This window comes from Clarias gariepinus, chromosome 4, assembly GCF_024256425.1.
Source record: "Clarias gariepinus isolate MV-2021 ecotype Netherlands chromosome 4, CGAR_prim_01v2, whole genome shotgun sequence".
Taxonomy (NCBI): Eukaryota; Metazoa; Chordata; class Actinopteri; order Siluriformes; family Clariidae; genus Clarias; species Clarias gariepinus.
This window is the reverse complement of record NC_071103.1, coordinates 9,098,097-9,117,842: the sequence shown is the minus strand read 5'-3', so window position 1 is coordinate 9,117,842 and position 19,746 is coordinate 9,098,097. Positions and strand designations below refer to the sequence as shown.

The window sequence follows — 19,746 nt, the reverse complement described above, 5'->3', positions numbered from 1 at the left end:
GCAAACATTTGGCTATACACAGGCTACAATGTAGTGATAGAAGAGAGGCAGGCTATTTCAACTAGCATGCAAAGTCCACAGTCAGGCAATTTGTACAGGAAAACGTGTATTTTGTACTTATGAGGAGAATTTTTTTTTTTTAAAAGATGATCAACAGGTGTCAGTGCACTTAACGTTTAAAGAGTTGTGAAAGAACAGACAGTAAGTGCAGTGTCTTATGCAGACTGAGTCAAAAAGAGAAATGCACAGGCTAAAGATCAATCCGGTGGCACAGTGACTTAATTAAAAGATTCTGAGATATAAAAGAAATTTGGCAGGATTCCCGGTGCTAGATTGAGTTTCTGTTGCTTTCTTTCAGCCTACGCAGTCGTGACCAGTGGACAGTGATTTGCATGATCAGTTTCTCACTTAAATGAAAAAAAAAAAGCATTTTAAATGTGTCCCACCATTATAAAAAACCCTAGAAGACCACTTTTACAAAAATTGTTCAAATGCACTGTGCATGACCCCATCCACTGTATCAAACCCCTCCCACTTTTTCTAACCCTATCTGCTGCCCCCCCCCCCCCCACACACACACACACACTACACCCACCCCCCCCACCCCCTCGCCCCTTAACAAAATTTACAGCTCAAATATATCTTCTCCTCTGCTTCAGGTTGGTGCCTCGCACAGAAAAAACCTTACAAGCACCCCTACTGCTCTTCAATTCCTCAGATGATTTGTCTTCGTCCACATTCTTCTCTCATATCACTAATGGAGGGGAAAGGACAGAAGAATACAATGGTCATTTCGGTTCCCATGGCACCTAGGCAATAACCCAGGACATATACACAACCAAACGTTTCTATCAGAAGGTTATGGAGTTTGACCTCTGCCCTCTTACCTGCTCTACACGGGGTTTATTAAGCAACCCTGACTCCTCGTTGGGCTTCTCGCCAGATTTCATTTCCACCACGATGTCATTGTTCACGTCCCCGGATGCACTGTGTATACACACCCCACAGTTCATGTAGAAAGTAGAGAGAAAATACAGTATTACTCTAATATAATCAAGGAAAGAACAAAAATGACTAGTGTGATAAACATAGAACTATTTTACAAGTGGAAATATTACAGGTCACATCTTATGCTTATTTTTAAACAAATTTGCATAAAGTCTTAAATATGTCTGTAAATTTTAAGTTAAAAAGCACCATGCACTCATGCTTGATTTTCACTATTTTCACCCCTTTTCCAAACAGTGTCTTCAGCTTTAAATATACTGCCTCCAAACACTTTCCTTTATCAGACATTTCCCAAGTGAATTCAGACTTTTCCTATCCAGTTCACGGGTAACCTTTAAAAGCTTAAGAATGGTAGATTAGCCGCTAACCGCTAATAGCTATTTCAACACATCTTAAAAGCAGTGACATCCATTAAAAAATAGCATATACAGTATATATGTGTGTAAAAATGTAAGTCTCTCTGAATAAGAGCGTCTGCCAAATGCCTAAATGTAAAATGTAGTATGTCTTTAGACACAGGTGGGTACAGTAAATACCTGACAAACAATTCTAGCAGGCTAGCTGCACACAGGCTAATCACTGAGGCTACTGATTTAGCTAGCTAAGATGTCAACTGACTTTAGCTTGGCTTAGCAGACTGAAAGACCTAATAATATCAATACTTTTCTCAGACATTGTGCTAAATTACAAGGAAAAGACTTTGTTTAAGTACAATTAGCATCAACTGAAAATCATATTAAGAGCATACATAAGAGCTAGCTGTAATTTCTGAATCAGTTGCAAATAGACTGTTTACATGGTATTTCCTCATAAATAAGGCCAACATGACATCCCTGGGATGGAGTACCAAGCGTATAGGGACATATGGATTCAATAGAGACACAGAATTGTCATGAGACATTTCTTGCCAGTTGTCTTTTTTTTCCTAGATGTGTGACAAAGCTGCTTTTAGTAGTACTGTTTGGGTATGTTTAAATCTCCTAATTAAAATGACCTACTCACTTAATGTGATTGATCAGATTTTTCCTGAGCATCACACTTATATGTCTTGCTGAACATTACCTTAGTCCCCTTATTATAACTCACTCTTCTGGGAAGGCTTTCCATTAGATTATTGGGGAGTATAGCTGTAGGCATTTGTGCTCATTCAGCCTTATTAATGATGTCTGGTGAGGAGACCTCAGGCACTGTTCAGTGGGGTTAGGTCATGTCTCATTAGGCTTGCTTTGTGAATAAGGGTGATGTCAAAAGCAGGCTATATATTTGTGTGCAACCATATTTTAGTGTGATGGTGGTGATTGTTTTGGCCATGTAGTGTACTGTATATCCAACAGAGGTGGCAAGTAACTGTTATTGTATTTAAGGATTTAATGTATTTCTGTACTTTACTTGAGTATCTTCCATATGTCATACTTTTTACTTCTACCCACACAATATGGGAAGAAACAAAACTAACAAAACTATTTCATCAGCCAACTAGCTAAAATACTAAGCAAAATAATTCTCTTTCATGCAAGATTGTTTTCCCGCCAACCATTGTTTTTTGTATAATAAGCCTACAAAGTATTGGAGCATCCTTTAACCATATTTGTATTCCATATGCCTTTGTTAAAGTGATATGACGACCTGGCTAACAATTTTTAAACTTATTTAATTAATGTCTAATTGGGTCACTATCAATCTCTAATAGACTCACACATTCCTGTTATCAACTTTGTTGGGTTTAAAATACTTTTCGTACGATTGCACTTAAAGTGCATTTTACAGCGTTTACTTACTACTTGTACTTATAGTGGAGTACATATACTTTTACTTGAGTATTGAGTTTATGTACATCTGCCACCTCTGATATCAGATAAACGTCGTTGTGACATAAATGACAACCAGATAATTAGACGTAGCTTCTGGACTAGACCATATTCAGCACCATTTGCTGACCTCCAGACTGTACTGCAACACAGGGCTGGGCTTCTAGTACATTAAGTTGTTTTTTGTTCATTTTTAATACCAATCATCGATATCACCAGATGCATGCTGGGAAGTGAAAGAGGCGTTTCAAACTGAACGTGTGATTAGTCAAGATCGTGCAACGAATCTTCACACTGAGAATGGAAAACCTGGCATGTTCTATTTGGTTGGCAGCGAAAAAAGAAATCCAGGCTATGCTCTTCCTTTATTGTTGCTACTGCAGTGTCTATTGTTTACTGTTAACACTGGCATTGTCTGGGAGATGATGTCACACACACTTGACCTCACAGGTGGGTTTTTGTGTACGAAAGTGTCACAGATACCCAACCAGGGTGGGGACGTTTCTGGATACAGATTAGTAACTGCACCGCATCATATCACATTGTCTACAAGCAACATAATACAAAGCAACACAATAATCTAATAAAAGCCTATAATTATTTATATAAAAGTTCATCCGCAATCAGATCCTCCTTGGCGACTTACACTTCCTTCTTTTCCTTCTTGCGGCAGGCCATCCTGCCCCTCTTACCGAGGAAATAAAGAACAGCCACTAGTATGAGCAACAGCAGCACGCACACCAATACAGCGACCACCACTCCTCTGGAGCCACCCTCCTGAGTGTCAGCTAGAAGCATACAGAGAGAGAGAGAGAGAGAGAGAGAGAGAGATAGAATTGGGGGGTGGGGGGGACAGAGAGAGAAAGAAAGGAATGGTAGAGGATATTAGAAGTAAGAGGTTGGAGAGAAATAGCGTATGAGAGGAAGCAAGGAAAACATTGTGCATAATAGAAGAATGCAAGGAGACATGAGATGAGATGAAGAGAGACAAGAAAGAGACAGGAAGAACCAAAGGACACAAGAGATGAGAGAGAGGATAGGGAAAGTATTTGAAAGAGGTTGATGAGGAGGACAAGGAAAGGGTGGAGGTGGGTGCAGCAAAAATGGTGGGAAGGGAAAGAAAAAAGAACAATAAGGCATTGTCGCTTTGCTCACATTGAGTCACATGAGAAATGAAGATTAAAAAGTAGGAAGACATAGCTAGCTGTCTCTCTCTCTCACACAAATACACATGCACACTCATAGATTAAAACGACTTTTTCAAACACATTTCTGATAGCGTACAGACCTGTTGCAAACTCTGGGCTTCCTTTGAGCAGCAGTGTAAGAAGAGAAAGAGTTGAGTCCCAGGGCAGAAACCATAAGCATAGAGCATAGACATAACCCCCAGCCGACATAAAAAAAAGTACTCACATATACGTGACAAGCCCACCACCATGATTAGACGCAGACTACAGACTACACACACACACACACACACACACACACACACACACACACACACACACACGTATGCTAGCAGATGAAAGGAGAAGGAAAAGAGTAGGAAAGGTAACACCTCAAGCAGAGACAAGAAAGATGGAAAGGAGAGGAAAATAGAACCAAATCCTTTATTGTCCCCAAGGAGGAAAAAATTTGGAAGCGGGTTCCAGAAAAGTGAGGATGGACATCATACAAAGACGGAAACATAATACAATATACAATATACACAGTGGTTCTGTTAGACATACACAATATACAATGTACAGTGCTGGAGGAGCTAGATTACAGAGTATGGAGAAGGCAAAGTCCAGAAAGGGAGAAGAGGAGAGAAAGCAGGCTCAAGTGACTACCTCGTTCACCGCCGTTCGGATCGACCGTGTTGTCTGGAGAAAGAAAGGAGAAGGCCATTTTAGATCTGTGGGTATTAGGTCTGAAAATAGATTTATATCTAACTGAAGTACAAAACAAACAAACAAATACATAAATAAAGAACCTACCTGACTGGATTTCCACCGTGAACTTCTTGCTGTCTGAACCGTGCTCATTGTTTACCTCACAAGTGACGCCATCTTTGAGAACAGCAGCGGTAGCCTCCAGGGTGACTGTGCTGGTGAACTTATTCCCATTTATGTTTACGGACTATAGCCCCACACACACACACACACACACACACATAGACAAAAGAAATGCAAAGATATATATTATACACTATGAATCGCTATGATAGCGTAGTGAGACATTGTTACCATTGTTACTAACCCTAACCCTAGCCACCTCAGCTGGGATCCAACATTTACGGATGTACAGCCTTTTTCAAAACGTTTGGGCCATTTAAATGTTTTGCCGCGGCTAAGAGTCTCATCAACGTACTGAACTTGAGGTCTTCTGTAAATGTCAAACGGTCCTATGCCTTCATCAGTCCTGGTTTGACTGGAATGCCCCATGCATTTTCCAAAATTTTTTTTTAACAAATGTAAATAAATAGCTTATTATTAATAAAACAATCGTAACCCTCTAATGCAGGTTGTCCTGGTACCGAGAAATCAGAACTGACAAATTCGTATTTCGTGATGATTTTCCCGTGGTGGAAAATGGTTATTTACTGTAAGTAAAGTTGCCTTAATACAAATCTAAACATTAGACTAAAAGCTAAGTATGCCGCACATTTGCATTTACATTTAGATTACACCTGGCACTAATGTCAGAGCTACTGTAATAAAAAAAACACCTTCTGGCCAACCAGATTCAAGTATTACATGGAGCTAAGGGATAATATTTGCATAACTGCTTTGTAATTGAAATGATTAACTTAGAAAATGAATCGTCCAATTGTGCAGATGTGCTCTAAAATAAAGAGAGACCGACTGATACACATACACAAATCACACAACATACACACACACACACACACACCTCTTTGCCAGAGGGTTTCCAGGTGAACTGTGGAGCAGGATGGCCTTGAGCAGAACACATGAGAGTGACCATCTCTCCCTGCCTTTTAACATTTACTGGTTTGGGTTCATCAATCTCAGGCTGACCTAAAGTGAGAGAGAGAAAGAGCGAGAGAGAGAGATTAAATTTAATACCGACCATGCTTCCAAGAAAAGGTTGAGATTTAGTCTATGTTCTTTTGAGAATAAGAAATCAGGGTGAAAAAAATGCAACCTTCTTAAGAATTCGGGAGGAACATTATATTAAGACTTTAAATATACATCAAGAGAGTATTAAGAGTACTTAGAAGTAGTAATAAAATATAAAAAGGAGACAGGAATGCTTGGGTTTTGTAAGAAATTTGAGTGTTTATATAGTTTTTAGACATAACTTTGGATAAGTGAGTTTCAGGTCTGGTTTTTCTTTAAACCTTTATTTATTGTGTAATTTCTTATCAGCTAATGGAAGTTAATGGAAGCATTAAATGGATAAATCAGATTTTTTCAAGTCTGTCATGAATCAAAAGTAAGGTGCATATAAGTACGTTGCCACAGGTCTCGGACGGTATAATTTTTTCTCGCTCTGCACCCTGACCATGAAAGTTAGAATGCAAGTACAATGTAAGTAATGAGGGCCAAATTCCACGACTCTTGATCCTTGAAAAAATGCATTCCAAAGTTCGGCTGAGACTCAAATGAGCTTACAATCACAGTGAACTAAATGGAGTTGGTATCTTTGAAAGTTATGGTGTCATTTAGACAAATGTAATGCTTTTATTTTACTGGAAGTAGCCATTAAGCTAACAGGAATGAGTTCTGTTAAAGACGAGAGTTAAATTTACACTAAATACACCTCAACGTTGAACCTTGATTTAGCTCAAAGGGTTTGTAGAACCTTCATATGAGACTTAGTCAAACATTTTGGCACAGATCAAGGGTTGTGAATTTGGCCCAGATTACTTTAATTGTACTCGCGGTCCAGGTGACTTCACAATCAGTGCGCAGAGCAGAAAAATCTATAATGACCAAAGTGTTCATCTCACTTTGGATTTAAGACAGATTTGAAAAACCCAAACTATCCCTTTAATAACTCCTTTATTTAGACCATCAACAAAACGCATTAACAGTATATACACATAGTAAACAAGTGTTTGATCGATCTGCTGTGTCAAAGTCCCTGATAAGTCCTGCGTTCTTATCAGATTTGGCGAAGGAAGGGGATGTGAAGATCAGACCCTTCCCATCCATTGTCCTTACAGGCCATATCCTTGGCACCCATGCCAAATGTGTATTGTAATGTCTCAGCAGCATGGGAAGGTAAGCACACCCAGCGCTGCAGCTATGACCTGTTCCTAATCCACAGTTTACAAAAGCTGCCTTGAGAGGATCTGTAACATAACAGCGCTTTGCTGGATTATTGAGCTGTAATGAAGAATCCATGAAAGAGTGCACCTGGAGCATATGCAAGATCTATAATTACGGTATATAGGATCAGGGGGGGTTCTGGAACAAATAAACCTGACACTGCGCACCAGAAGTAAAACACAAGCTTTGGTCGAACTGCTAATTATAAGTTACGAGCCTCTGAAGTAGCAGGGAGGAATTTAACAATAATTATTGGTTAGACGTGGGTGATATCCCAGAAGTGCAAATATGGTGGCAAACATCATTGTACTGTTTGCTGACAAAAAAGAAGATTATGCTGTCGCATCCTGCGCCAAACAGAAACAGGAGCTTAGGAGAGGCGGTCGAACGCAGCACAAGGCCCGTCTCAGATTTAGTTAATGACTGTTTGGAACACACTTCAGCCCTATTTTTTAAGCCCTGGCTACATTATTGGTTTTACACACACAGTAGATGCTAACTTTAAGGGAAACCAATAATCTTCTATTCTGTTGTCAGTTTTATTTATAAGTTCACAACAGTTTCATTATAAAAAGTTACTAGACTAAATTATAACGATGCCAGACAAATACATCTCTCATTTGCTTCTCGTTTGCTTCCGTTCTGGTTATACTGTGGTAACAACACTTAATCACGGCTGCGTCTAGTTTGCTCTTACTTATGGATGAAAATAGGCCGATACGATCTGGTATTTCATACCACTTAAAGAGGTAAAAAGTACTTTGTACCACTTTGTAAAGTATGCAGAACAGTAAAGAGGGAAGAACAGCTGCCTGCCAAAACCCACTTTCAAACCAGTCAGCACTTTGAAGTCTGATTTACTATACACATTTATTTGCTATGCACAATGTTAAGTGTTTCATTTTTTTTCCCACTCCATACTGGTATATTAGAATATTTAAATATTTAAATGTTTTTTTTTTAAGTATGCCTAAAGGCGAGATGAAGTGATCGATATGAAGGTAATGGTAGTATTATGAGCAGCAACTCTTTTGCTTAATACCTACTGGGATTAACTATCCAAGAAGTGACCTGGGCAAAGTCTTTACATAAGGGTTTTTTCTACTGTATTATATGTAGGGCTGAAAACTAATTACAAATTAATTCCAGGGTTTGAATGTGTTTCAATTTTCCATGTACGAGATGAACACATAAAAATCGCCAAGTTAAATTTAACTAAGCGTTCGACAAAAAAAAGGGTTAATCACAGTCATTCGTGATTAAGCAGGGGGTTTGGAGGGCAGTTACTTTTACAGGTTTGAACAGCTTTGGACAAGGGCAGGTTTGGACAGCTTTTTTTCCCATTAAAAGAAATCATCATTGAAAAACTGCATTATGTATTTACTCAAGTTATCCTTGTGTAATACAAAAACTTGTGTGATGATCTCATTGATGAACAATTATGCAAAAAACAAAAAAAGAAATTCAGAAATGGGCAAATACTTTTTCCTGACCATAAAGCACATGTTTCCTCCTCAATCTGTTGCTACAAAGTTTTAAACACCTAATTGTCTAGAATGTCTTTGTATGCTGTTGCATTACTAGTTTCCTTTACCGGAACCGAGGACCCCAGACATGTTCCAGCATGACGACACTCAGCATGCGCCATGCCTTCCAAATGTGTGAGTGGTGGAAGAACTACAGGTAAACACCTTCAGGATGAACTGCAACACTAATTTCTTCACTTTTAAAGAGTTATGTCTGCTATAAATGTAAACCTGTGGACTATATTACTCCGTATGCCTATGGTGTTAAAATGGGATTTTCAATAATCTGGGGGCACATATTTATGACCATTAAGTGTACAGTGTTTACTCTTGTGCTGTGTGCGCAGCACGTGCTGTGCGTATTACGAACATGATTCTTGGATGGGTTTCAACAGGCTTTATACTCCATTACCCCATTGCGAGATTGTTTCACGTGTGGCACATGATTTGTTGAAGAAGGAATCAGAGCAAGTTGTTGTGATAAACCTTGGATCAACATATACATAATGCTATAGATGAACTATATTTTTACATGGACTACATGATGTGATATGTCTGTGTAAGTGTGTGTTGTACCTGAGACGATTATTTCGATACTAGCTTGCTTCTGCAGGCCCGGCACTGAGGGGACTGATGCAATACACACATAGACGCCAGCATCGTCCAATTTTGCTGACTGCACAGTCAGCCCACCCTTTTGAGACAGCTGCTTACCATTCTACACACACACACACACATTGACAATTGACAAAGACATGGACAAACAGTCATTATCATTGTGATCACAACGAAGATCATAAAAAAGACAGGATGGAGGGATTTATGACTTGCCTTCATCCATGAGAGTGTGTACTCGGTAGAAGACTTGGTCCTGCACTGAAGCTCAATGGGATCGCCTTTATTAACGTTCAAAGGGCTGGCTGGCACCACAGACACCGGGTCCAACCCTGAGAGGAAGAAGAAAATGAAAGATTTGCTTTCATTAAGGTTCTGAATAAATGCATAGTGCAATTGGAGTCTATAATTTTGTCACATATGCAGATTTCTATTCTAATACACTTTTATACAACAGTTAATTCTAGTCCACTAATTTGATGGGTTGAGCGGCGTTCCAGGGGTGATTATATTTAGTAGGGATGCACCGAAATGAAATTTCTGGGCGAAAACCAAACCGAAATTTTTGGATGCACTTGGCCGAAAACCGATACCGAAACCGAAAATGGCTTCATTAAAAAACATGTTTAAAATATTTTCTTTTTGTTTGTATTAAAAAAACTACAAATTAATTAAAATTATTGCAACTTTGCTGTCCTCATCTGAAACTTTGACGTGCTTCCAAACCGCCGACATACTCCGTGTTTGATGCGTAATGGCAGCGCGAACGAGGCGGGAGGATGGGAGAGGCGTGGCGACAACTTCGGCTTTTATTTTCGGTGCTTTCTTACGTTTCGGCCGAAACCGATAATGCTATTTCGGCCGAAGATTTTCGGCGGCCGAAATTTCGGTGCATCCCTAATATTTAGTGTAACTCCATGGGCTGTTTCACTGTGTATCACTCTGTATGTCTGTTTTCTCTACATAATATTCCACTTCCTACTTAGAAAGGGTTACTACAGCGCATGTCTACATGAAATCACACAACCCGGAAAAAGGAGGTATATTAGAGCTTTCTCTTGTGGACCAACAAAGTGCCATGCAGGAGGCCGGGGTTCAATTCCCACCCAATGCCCGAACCCCAACCACTGGATGCAGTCCCAAGCCCAGATCAAATGGGAGGGTTGTGTCAGGGAAGGCATCCATCATAAAACCAGCACCAACATTGTGTGACTCAAATGGTCAACAATGGTAAAAAAAAAAACCACACTGTGAATATCAATAAATAATGCTGCCTTTATGGCTGACACTGATGCATTTCCCTCCCAAAATGTGTGCTTGTGCCCTGCGATGGGTTGGCACCCCATCCTTGGGTGTACCCTGCCTTGTGCCCTAAATTCCCTTAGACGGACTCCAGGACATTGGCAGCAGGTCCCTTGGGTGCTATGGGTTGCGGAAAGCAGTCTCTGTGACTCGGACTTATTTGCCTGGCGCATCTAATGCAGGGTCAGTCAGACTAGGATGTGGGGAGTTTGAAGATCGGCTCAGTGATCTTGGGCTCTTTGAATGCTGGGCCCCATGCATGGCAGACTGCGGCGTACTGGGTGTTCTGTTTGTACTGGGTGTTCTGGTGCTTTTTTATTATGGCTACCCTCCCTGCTGCATTGGCTTTTCACAATAATCAAACAGGCTGACCTTTGCTCCTTAGATGCATGGGTGATCCTTGGGTGCCTGAGATCCTGTCACCAGTTTATAGGTATAATTGATAATAATTGGTAATGTGTTAATAATATGGGCTGTTAATGTTATGGCTGATCGGTATAAGTGTAAAAGTCCCCTCTGAACTTAATTTAAATAGTTTACCTTACAACAAATCTCAAATCCCTAGGTACTCACAATTCACTTTGAGGTCGAGAGTCTTGACCAGATCAGCAGTAGTAGCATCAAAGTCCAATGCCTCGCACTGGTATGTACCCGAATCACTGCGAGTGACATTGTGCACAATAAACAATCCATCCTCGCTCTGCTTTATAGTTTCCTGCACAAAAAAGACAAAGAATAAAACAAAATTGAATAGAGAACCCATATAAAGACACACTGGGGCACTTTTTTTTTTACTTAATTAGCCCTTACTTCTCTAGTAAACTCGAAGTGAGGCTGCGGGTTTCCATCCGTTTCACATTTCATATGGACATCATCTCCCTCTTTGATTTGTGACGTGTTCAACACTTTAAAGAACACATTCTCTGTTGGGTCTGGTGAGAGGATGAACAGTTTCGAAGTAGAAGTTGAAGAACTTGGTCATGGAAAGCGTCACAGAGACAAACATATACGTACATGTGTGTGTATACAGTATGTGTGTGTGTGACTTACAGAGCAGTGTGAGGTTGAAAGGTTCCGAGTTCTCCTTTTTGATCATATCGTTCGGCATCCTGTACTCCACGGTGCATTGGAAGACTGACTTGGCGTCTGTTTTGTTGGGTTGGATGTACAGAGAGCTCGTGACCGTGAACAGACCTGAGGACTCCTTCACTACACCTGGGACCATGTATATTGCTAAGAGAAGGAGAGAGATCAAATTAATTCAAAAGTTCATTTAACAAGTTCTAAGAAGGTTAAGGCCATAAGGTTAAAGGTTGCTAACCAGCCAGGATACAGCAATTTGGAGCAGACAGGGTTAAGGAGCTTTAACTGCTTGAGTTGTGCAATGCATGACCTCGTGCTCACCACTGCACCACTTGCATATTACAGGAACTCGGCTGGGAGTTATTGCTACATCCGCCGTTATAGTCCTGACTCTGCTCAGCGCCATTTCTACATTTAGGCCATTAAAGGAGTTCCTAGAGGCAGGTTTTTTGGATTTAAAGCAGACAGTCCAATCACGGCTCCGGTGTACTGAGAAAACGTTTTACTTTGATCCACTAGTGAAATGCTTGGATAAGTAACTCAATTAGTGTACTGGGGATTATATGGAGAAATAAAGGTAGCTTTGCTTGCATTATTTCCCTCTATTTTCACTGTGTTCTGGTACGCTGCACAATTAAAATTCCCAGTCGTAGCCATTGAAAGAGAGTCGTTTATGTCGATTACTTACGCTCTTTAGAATCTGTCCTATCTGGCAGAGGTTTGGAGTCTTTAAACCAGATGATTCGAGGTTCAGGGTGACTGTTACTACTGGTGCATTTTCCCACCTAAAAAATTATAGTGAAAAAAGTGAAAGAGTTATAGTGAAATATTTTTAAAATCCTATATTGCATGTAAGATATAACCTGCTCCAAACATGTGAAGAACGTACCTGGTGTGTAGTTGGGTTATCTGGGGTTAAAGGAATGTGATGATTATTTTCAGACACCACTGGCTTTGCTGGAGCCACTGAAAGAGACAATGTGTTTGTGTGACAGAAAGCGAGAGAGAAATGTTATATAGTGTTATTTCAGGTTGTCTGCATAAAGTATGCATCCATAAAGAAATGTTCTCCGTGTCTGCATGCTTTTTATCATTAGCCGTGTAAGCGTCACTATCATGTAGTGTTTCACAACTGATGCAGTTCAACATGTATTTTATATATTCAACATATATTATGCCTTCAACACTTCAACATATAAAAGGCATAATAATTATATATAGTGTATTAGTGATGGTGTGTTATCCATTCCCACAACAAAGTGTATTATTCTTTCAATAACAGCATTTTATTCCTATTATATCACAATGATTTGGCAATAATTACAAATGTTTAACAGAAAGGTGCATTTTATTCATTTATAGATAAATGATAAATCTTGTGAAACAAACCTCTGTACTGCATGTTATACAAGCTTTATTATTTATTTATTACTCACTTATCCATCGTCTGTACTGCTTTATCCTCTATACATAGTCACAACTTGGGGGGTTGGTTGGGGGGGGGGGGGGGGCATAGAACCTATCCCAGGAGAACTAGAGCATGAAGTGGGGTACACCCTGGATGGGGTGCCAATCAATCGGAGGGCATACAAACGTTTATTTACACTCTATGGGCAATTTGCGAACACCAATCAGCCTAACTGCATGTCTTTGGATGGTGGGAGAAAACCAGAGTATCCAGAGGAAACTCACCAAGTACAGGCAGAAATCTAACCTGGACTGTGGAGATGCAAGGCGACGGTGCTAACCACTATGCCACCTTGCTGCTCATTTATTTATTAATTAGGAAATCATTTCTATATAATTACCAGCTTACACATAAATATTGTTCCTGTTATAATGTTAAAAATAACTGTTTAGAAATTGCCATCTATACAGGGCAGGAAATTAGTTTCAAATGAACTAAATGAAGTCAAATGAGCGAGTTAGGGAGTATCAAAAAAGCGTCTGGCTTTGTTAGAGCTGCATTATACACTACTACAACCTCCTGCCTCTCCCCGAGCTCATTTCCCTGCAGCATTAGCCATTAGCCCATCTCTATGAGTCAGTGCTCTCTGGGGAAGGAGAGTCAATCACGACCATTAAAGCAATTACCGCTCTCCCTGGTCTGGTCCATCTGGACTCTAACAGCATGCACGCACAAACAGAAACATATACTGTAGTTCATCCTCATAATGAATACATGCATTTAGTGTACATGACAGCTTTTACATTAACACCTCAGAATATGAATTAAGCAGATATTTTGACATGAGGAGCATTTCCATGAAACTGGTTTGATATAGGCCTGGAGGCCTGGAGAGAGGTGTGTGGTGTGTAAGTGTGTTTTTTCATATAGTCTCTGGAGTAACTTCAGGTTAAGTGTTTTGCTTAAGGGTATTGATGGTATTGATGGTTGCCACAAAGGGGGTTAAAAAGCGCCACCTATTAAATGTCTTTAGTAGCCTGTCCCCGCTGGACATTCCTAAATACTAGTCTGACACATTAATATAGATCTCGCTGTCTTGGCCATGACAGGGGAAATAATATCCCCAAATCCATCATGATTGGTGAAGTCGCTGTACTAATCAGTGGAGTCAAATATACAATGCTGACAGTTCCAACTGACTCCTGACCTGGTAATTAGGCTAATAGAATTTAGTCTAAGGGAAAATTGACCAGGGAACATTAAACAGACACCTGGGACTGTGCACAGATAAGAGCACCCCCATAGTGCTTGTGTTGTACAAAATCTAAAGGTTTACAAATCTAGTTCCTAAGATGTCTCAGTGGCTTGAGTGTCCATGGTAGAAGAATAGCAGACTTACAGAACACCCTGAGTTTGCTTTCAGCCTCTGAGGTCCCCACGGCTCCTCCGTCCACCTGGCAGAAGAAGCTCCTTTCATCCAACACCTTTACTGAAGAGATGACCAGGGTCATGTCAGCTTCCATGGTGACACGGCCTGCAAACGGCCCGTCTTTCTCAACGGCATGGTCTGTGGGTGACCTGAAAGCGACACGCTTCCGTGTTCCTGTGGTCTCCTAAGAGACAGAGACAGACGGTAAGGGAAAGACCAGCATTAGAATAGGATGCAAATGCCTAACAGTCTGGGAAAACCCATACTCAAATCTTTCCATCCTAGCCTAGCCTTTTCTACAATAATGATTTAACAAATGAGTTGGGCACAGTGCTTTTAGTATAAACTTTCCTATGTTTTTCTTTTTTAGGACTTTATTATTGAGTAAGTACAAAAACATTTCTGATATTCAAACATGAATATTCCACCACAAAATATTTTTTAAAAAGTTAGAGAAAAATCTTCGTATGAAAAGAAAGAAGAAAAAAGAAAGCAGCATAAACACAGTTCACTTTTCAGGTGAACAAAACCAAATGGAGGCTGCTGGAATTTCCATGCAAACAAGAAACAGGTGCAACAGTCAAAGTCCTCAGAAGAACTATGGCAGGACGCTCAGTAGCTAATTTCCCTATAAACCTGCACAAATTGTACCTGAGACTAAAGGGTTCTCAAAGCATTGTTACACCAAATGCTGACTTTGCTCCATTAATTAATGTTTACTGCGTGACTTTGTGGTTAGCACTTTGTACTTTAAGGTTCCAGGTTCAGTTCCTGCCTTTGGGTCTGTGTGCAAAGGCGAGAATGTTCTCCCTGTGCTTGGTGGGTTTCCTCCGGGTACTCTAGTTTCCTCCCACAATCCAAAGATTAGGCTAATTGGCATTCCTTAATTGGCCATAGTGTGTAGTGAATACGTGTGTGGATGTTAACCAGAGGACCTGCCGCGGGTGTAAAATGGGGATAAAGACAATACTGGTCACCACTGGCCTCCACGGTCCCTTGTTCGACTACTTAGTTTCCTATATTGATGGATGTCTGGGCTTTGTAGGTTTTGTTCTTTAAATATTGCAGCAATCATTTGCATTTGATTGACTCTTAGCAGTTAGCACTGTCGCCTCGCACCTCCAGGGTCAGCGTTCGATTCCCGGCCAGGTTCAAATCCCGCCATGGAGTTTGCATGTTCTCCCCGTGCTTGGTGGGTTTTCTTCGGGTTTTCCGGTTTCCTCCAACAGTCCAACGACATGCAGATTAGGCTAATTGGTGTTCCCCAACATGGCTGTAGTGTGTAAATGAGTATGTGTGTCTGCAATAGATTGGCACTCTGTCCAGCGTGTGCCCTGCCTTGTGCCTTAAGTCTCTTGGGATAGGCTCCAGGCCCCCCACGATCCTGTATACAGGATAATGCAGTATAGACAATGAGTAAGTGAGTGAGGTCCTTAAATAAGTCTTATGTTTGCAAGTGGTCTCGTTATTAACGCAGCCCGGCTGTAAAATCACGCGAGCTCCCGTCCTCTCATACCCGGCAGGCAAATGCAGCAGAGGAGAGTATATCACAGGATTAAAGATGGCTGCATTATTTTTGTGGTTGACGTGTCTGAATAACACTAGCTATAAAACAAAATAAAAACATTGGAGCCCTGCATTACTCTCTAAAACACACATGATGTGATAAACTGAGTTTATGCGATTTATTTTAAGGAATAGATAAAGAACTGGTACTGGTAATGACTGCATGGACTTACAATGAACCACTGGACCACGCCCTTGCTCTCGGTCGAGGAGCAGGGCATCCGCGCAGTCTCACCTAAAATCACATCCACCGTAGGTTTCACCTGCACTGTCAGTGAAGCCAGACACACTGTAGACAGAGAAAAAGACAAAGAAAGACTTTTAATTAAAATTGATCATTATTATTTTACAGCGTTAACTGGTGGCGATGCTTTTATTAAACGGTGCGACTCGGCAGGTTTGATACCATAATGGGTTAAATGAGATAAAGATTTCCCTGTCATGTTATACATTTCTATTCAGACGTAATCTGTGACTCAACCTGCAATAAAGAACACCTTCACCTCTGAATATAAGCATACATTTCACATTAAATAGAATAAATGCTGTAGCAAGTGGATCTGACACACCGGGTGCACACTTTGTCACTGACTACAAGCAGCCTTGCTGAGAGATATTACACACACACACACACACACACACACACACACACACACACACTAACCCCATTGTCTGGTTACTGCCTGTGAGCAGCTGTTGCGAGCGAGAAACAGAGCAAACCTTCTGGTCTTCTGATAACCTCGTGCTTTGAGGGAGGCACGGAGAACATCAATGCTTTTACACGGTATTACCACAAGAGTCAAAGAGACACTGTGTCTTATCTTGAGTTATAGATACATGCACCTGCTCCATAACCTTGCTAAGATCCCTGTGGATGCAAGTCCATGTTTTTTCTTATTTTAGATGCACGCACAAAAACATGCTTTTGTAACGACTGACAAAATGGAGACTTACAGTATATTCGGTAAGCATTGCGCAATGATTAAATCCGCCGAGAGTCAAGAGTGTGCTTACAAGGCTGGTTAAAAAAGGTGCTAAAAGCACTGCAGAAAAGGACAAAAACGCTTCACCCTTTCCTCAGTGGATCATCTTCAGTAACAGTAACTTGTCCTGTGCTGATCCCAGGCCAACATCACATCACTGTTCGTCTTTATTTATCTACAACTGTATACCGTATGACTGTAACGATTCCTAATCTCATTATCCAGCATCATCAGGAAGAGTACAGGTTTCATTTTGCCTCTTATCCACCTAGCTTTCTCGTGTTGTCTCAGGGAGACAAAAAAAAACAAAATGCGATAAAAAATGTAACTAATTTAAAATAAAAAGATCACATTACATACATGATCACATCGTTTTATAAGATTATCTGCAAGATTAGATCCAATAGCCTTGATAATGCCTCAAGACTAATTTCTTTATCTTAGTGACCTCAGGAAAGATGTCGTTCATACAAAATTGCACAAATCAATCGACCGTATTTCATTTCCGAACCTAGAAAGAGAAAATGAAAATCTCTTTCTTTATAACCGACGGTGCTTTGAAATACACACAGTGGTACGAAATGACCTTTCCCTGTCAGAGCAGGAGTGTGACATTTCAGCGGGGTCACGCACCCAGACCTCAGCACATACATGTCGTGGGATCAAACGAGCTTTCCTGCCCCTAGGAGGATCTCCGATTTCCTCAGCCCTAAACACAGCGCAAGAAATACTCCACATATCATTTATTAGGTGCATGCACCTTGGAAATACACATTGGCGCACTTTGCAGGTGTAGAAGAACCGCAACAGGACCAGTGAGTGATGAATAGAGCAGTTAGCACAGCAGTGACATTGAGAAAGATCATCAACCATCAAGCCGTCTCAGGGAGTGAGCGGACGGTGGAAGGATATACAGTATCTGGAGGCGGGGTCTTCACAATACTTCTGTCTCTACTGCTGTCTAAGTAAATGTGTGAAACCACATCCAATATAAAACGCTTTTAGATCATTTAAACGATCATATAAATGTGCATAATAAAGTGGTCACTTATGCATCTCGTTATATTCATTCTATCGAATTAGTGGTTAACACTGTCACCCCTATGGTCAGGGATTGGCTCCGTTGTAGGTTTTCTCTCAGTACTCCAGTTTCCCCCACAGTGCACAAAACATGCAGTGTACTCTGGTTGGCACTTCCAACTTGCCCACAGTGTATGATTAGGTGTGTGAGTATATAAGTATGTATAGCAAAGTCATCAGTAAAAAATGACATTAAGCCACAAAATTATGCAGAACTGGAGCTTACTCTTGGCTCCGCCCACATGCAGATCCTAACCTGCTTCCATTACCTGCGAATGGAGACTTCAGTCAACTCCATATGCTGCTCCAATGTTTCATCATCCCTCAATTCTGCCTGACGCATGCGCTGCCTACCTTAACATTCAGAAAGAAATGCCTCTGCTAGTATTGTAACATGGGGATAAACGCCTAAACGTAACACCTAGCTTGTGCTAACTCAGGTACGTAGATCCTGGGCAATGGTTTTACCCATTTGCCCATTTATGGATGGTTTAGGCGGAGTCAGCTCCAGCCTACATGGCGAAGACCAGAGCTCCAACAGTTGAGCTTTATAACCGCTCTTCAGAAAGCCTACAGTATGGGTGACGTCATGGAGGGTTTGCCCAGTTCTTACCGACTCTTAGACCCCTAACAACCCTGCAACCTCAGTGTCTGGGTGTGACACATTGGCTGGGAGTCAAATGCGGCAGATGAGAAGCCTACCACTGAGCTGCAAATGTGCTTGCTTTGTTACAGCGTCTATTGTTAGGTTTAATATAAAAATATAACTCATCGATTTGCGTTTGAAATATTTACTATATAAATTATGGATATTCTGCAGTTATATACAGTTACAGTATATGATGCTTCAACACAACACCACTTAAAGTATTATTTCTACAAGGTGCATTAGCATACAGATTTCGGGAACCACATAAGACATATCTATATCTAAAAATCATTTATCGAAAACTCGAAATTTGCAGTATTTTAAGGATTTAAACACTACTTAAAATATTAATAGTATTCTTATTATTATTGAAGCACTTTTTCTTTTATTCCAGCCTCGAGGCAGATGGAGACGTCTGTTGCGCTTGTGCGCGATCATAAATCCTTCAGCTTTTTATGTGCCATGCTGTTTGTGTCTCTCTTAGGACTGGACTCTGTCCTTATGTGATCAGAGAGGCTCCTGCTGTCAGTGTCTACCCCGGGGAGCAGCTGGCCACAGCTACTGGGGCAATTAGCTGGTAATTAGTGCCCTCCCCTTCATCCTGACCCCCAGCGGAGGCGAGGAGGTGTGTGTACGGGTGTGTGTGCGCCCACGATAGGGGGTCCATTCATCAAAAAGTCGGGCGGTAATCGGATTTGAAAAAGGCCGGGGAGAGTGCAAGAGGAGAGGAGGGAGGGACAGATGGGTACGAGACGTTCCGACTGCGCGGGACAGAGACACCGACAGACACTCACACTGAGCGAGCGTGGTGGACTTGTGGATGGACGTGTGTATATATATATATATATATATATATATATACACACACACACACACACACTTACCCATACAATCATTTACACGCGCTCAATGTTCCTAAACAGTATAAACCAGGCATGCCGTATTGTCATGATCACTATATCACCGGATCTCAGACTAAACACACTACACATGTGGTTAGCTTGAAGACCAA

At 40.9% G+C, this 19,746-nt stretch overlaps 1 protein-coding gene across 3 annotated transcripts in view; it reads right to left on the bottom strand.

The window, feature by feature from the left end:
• Positions 1-607: 607 nt before the first annotated feature.
• bcam (basal cell adhesion molecule (Lutheran blood group)) overlaps positions 608-19,746 on the bottom strand; it is a 55,179-nt gene continuing 36,040 nt past the window's right edge. Inside the window, exons 2-17 of one of the 3 annotated variants that reach the window (XM_053495358.1) lie at positions 16,196-16,311; positions 14,427-14,640; positions 12,509-12,585; positions 12,308-12,404; positions 11,587-11,769; positions 11,347-11,468; positions 11,110-11,251; positions 9,451-9,566; positions 9,196-9,337; positions 5,712-5,836; positions 4,796-4,937; positions 4,649-4,681; positions 4,105-4,125; positions 3,463-3,604; positions 888-987; positions 608-754 (exon numbers count right to left, since the gene is read on the bottom strand). In XM_053495358.1, the coding sequence (XP_053351333.1) occupies positions 752-754; positions 888-987; positions 3,463-3,604; positions 4,105-4,125; positions 4,649-4,681; positions 4,796-4,937; positions 5,712-5,836; positions 9,196-9,337; positions 9,451-9,566; positions 11,110-11,251; positions 11,347-11,468; positions 11,587-11,769; positions 12,308-12,404; positions 12,509-12,585; positions 14,427-14,640; positions 16,196-16,311 (1,775 nt within the window). In that variant the 3' untranslated portion in view covers positions 608-751. Of the gene's footprint in view, positions 755-887; positions 988-3,462; positions 3,605-4,104; positions 4,126-4,412; positions 4,682-4,795; positions 4,938-5,711; positions 5,837-9,195; positions 9,338-9,450; positions 9,567-11,109; positions 11,252-11,346; positions 11,469-11,586; positions 11,770-12,307; positions 12,405-12,508; positions 12,586-14,426; positions 14,641-16,195; positions 16,312-19,746 lie in introns of those variants that run through there. The other 2 variants (XM_053495359.1, XM_053495361.1) reach the window with 2 other exon arrangements.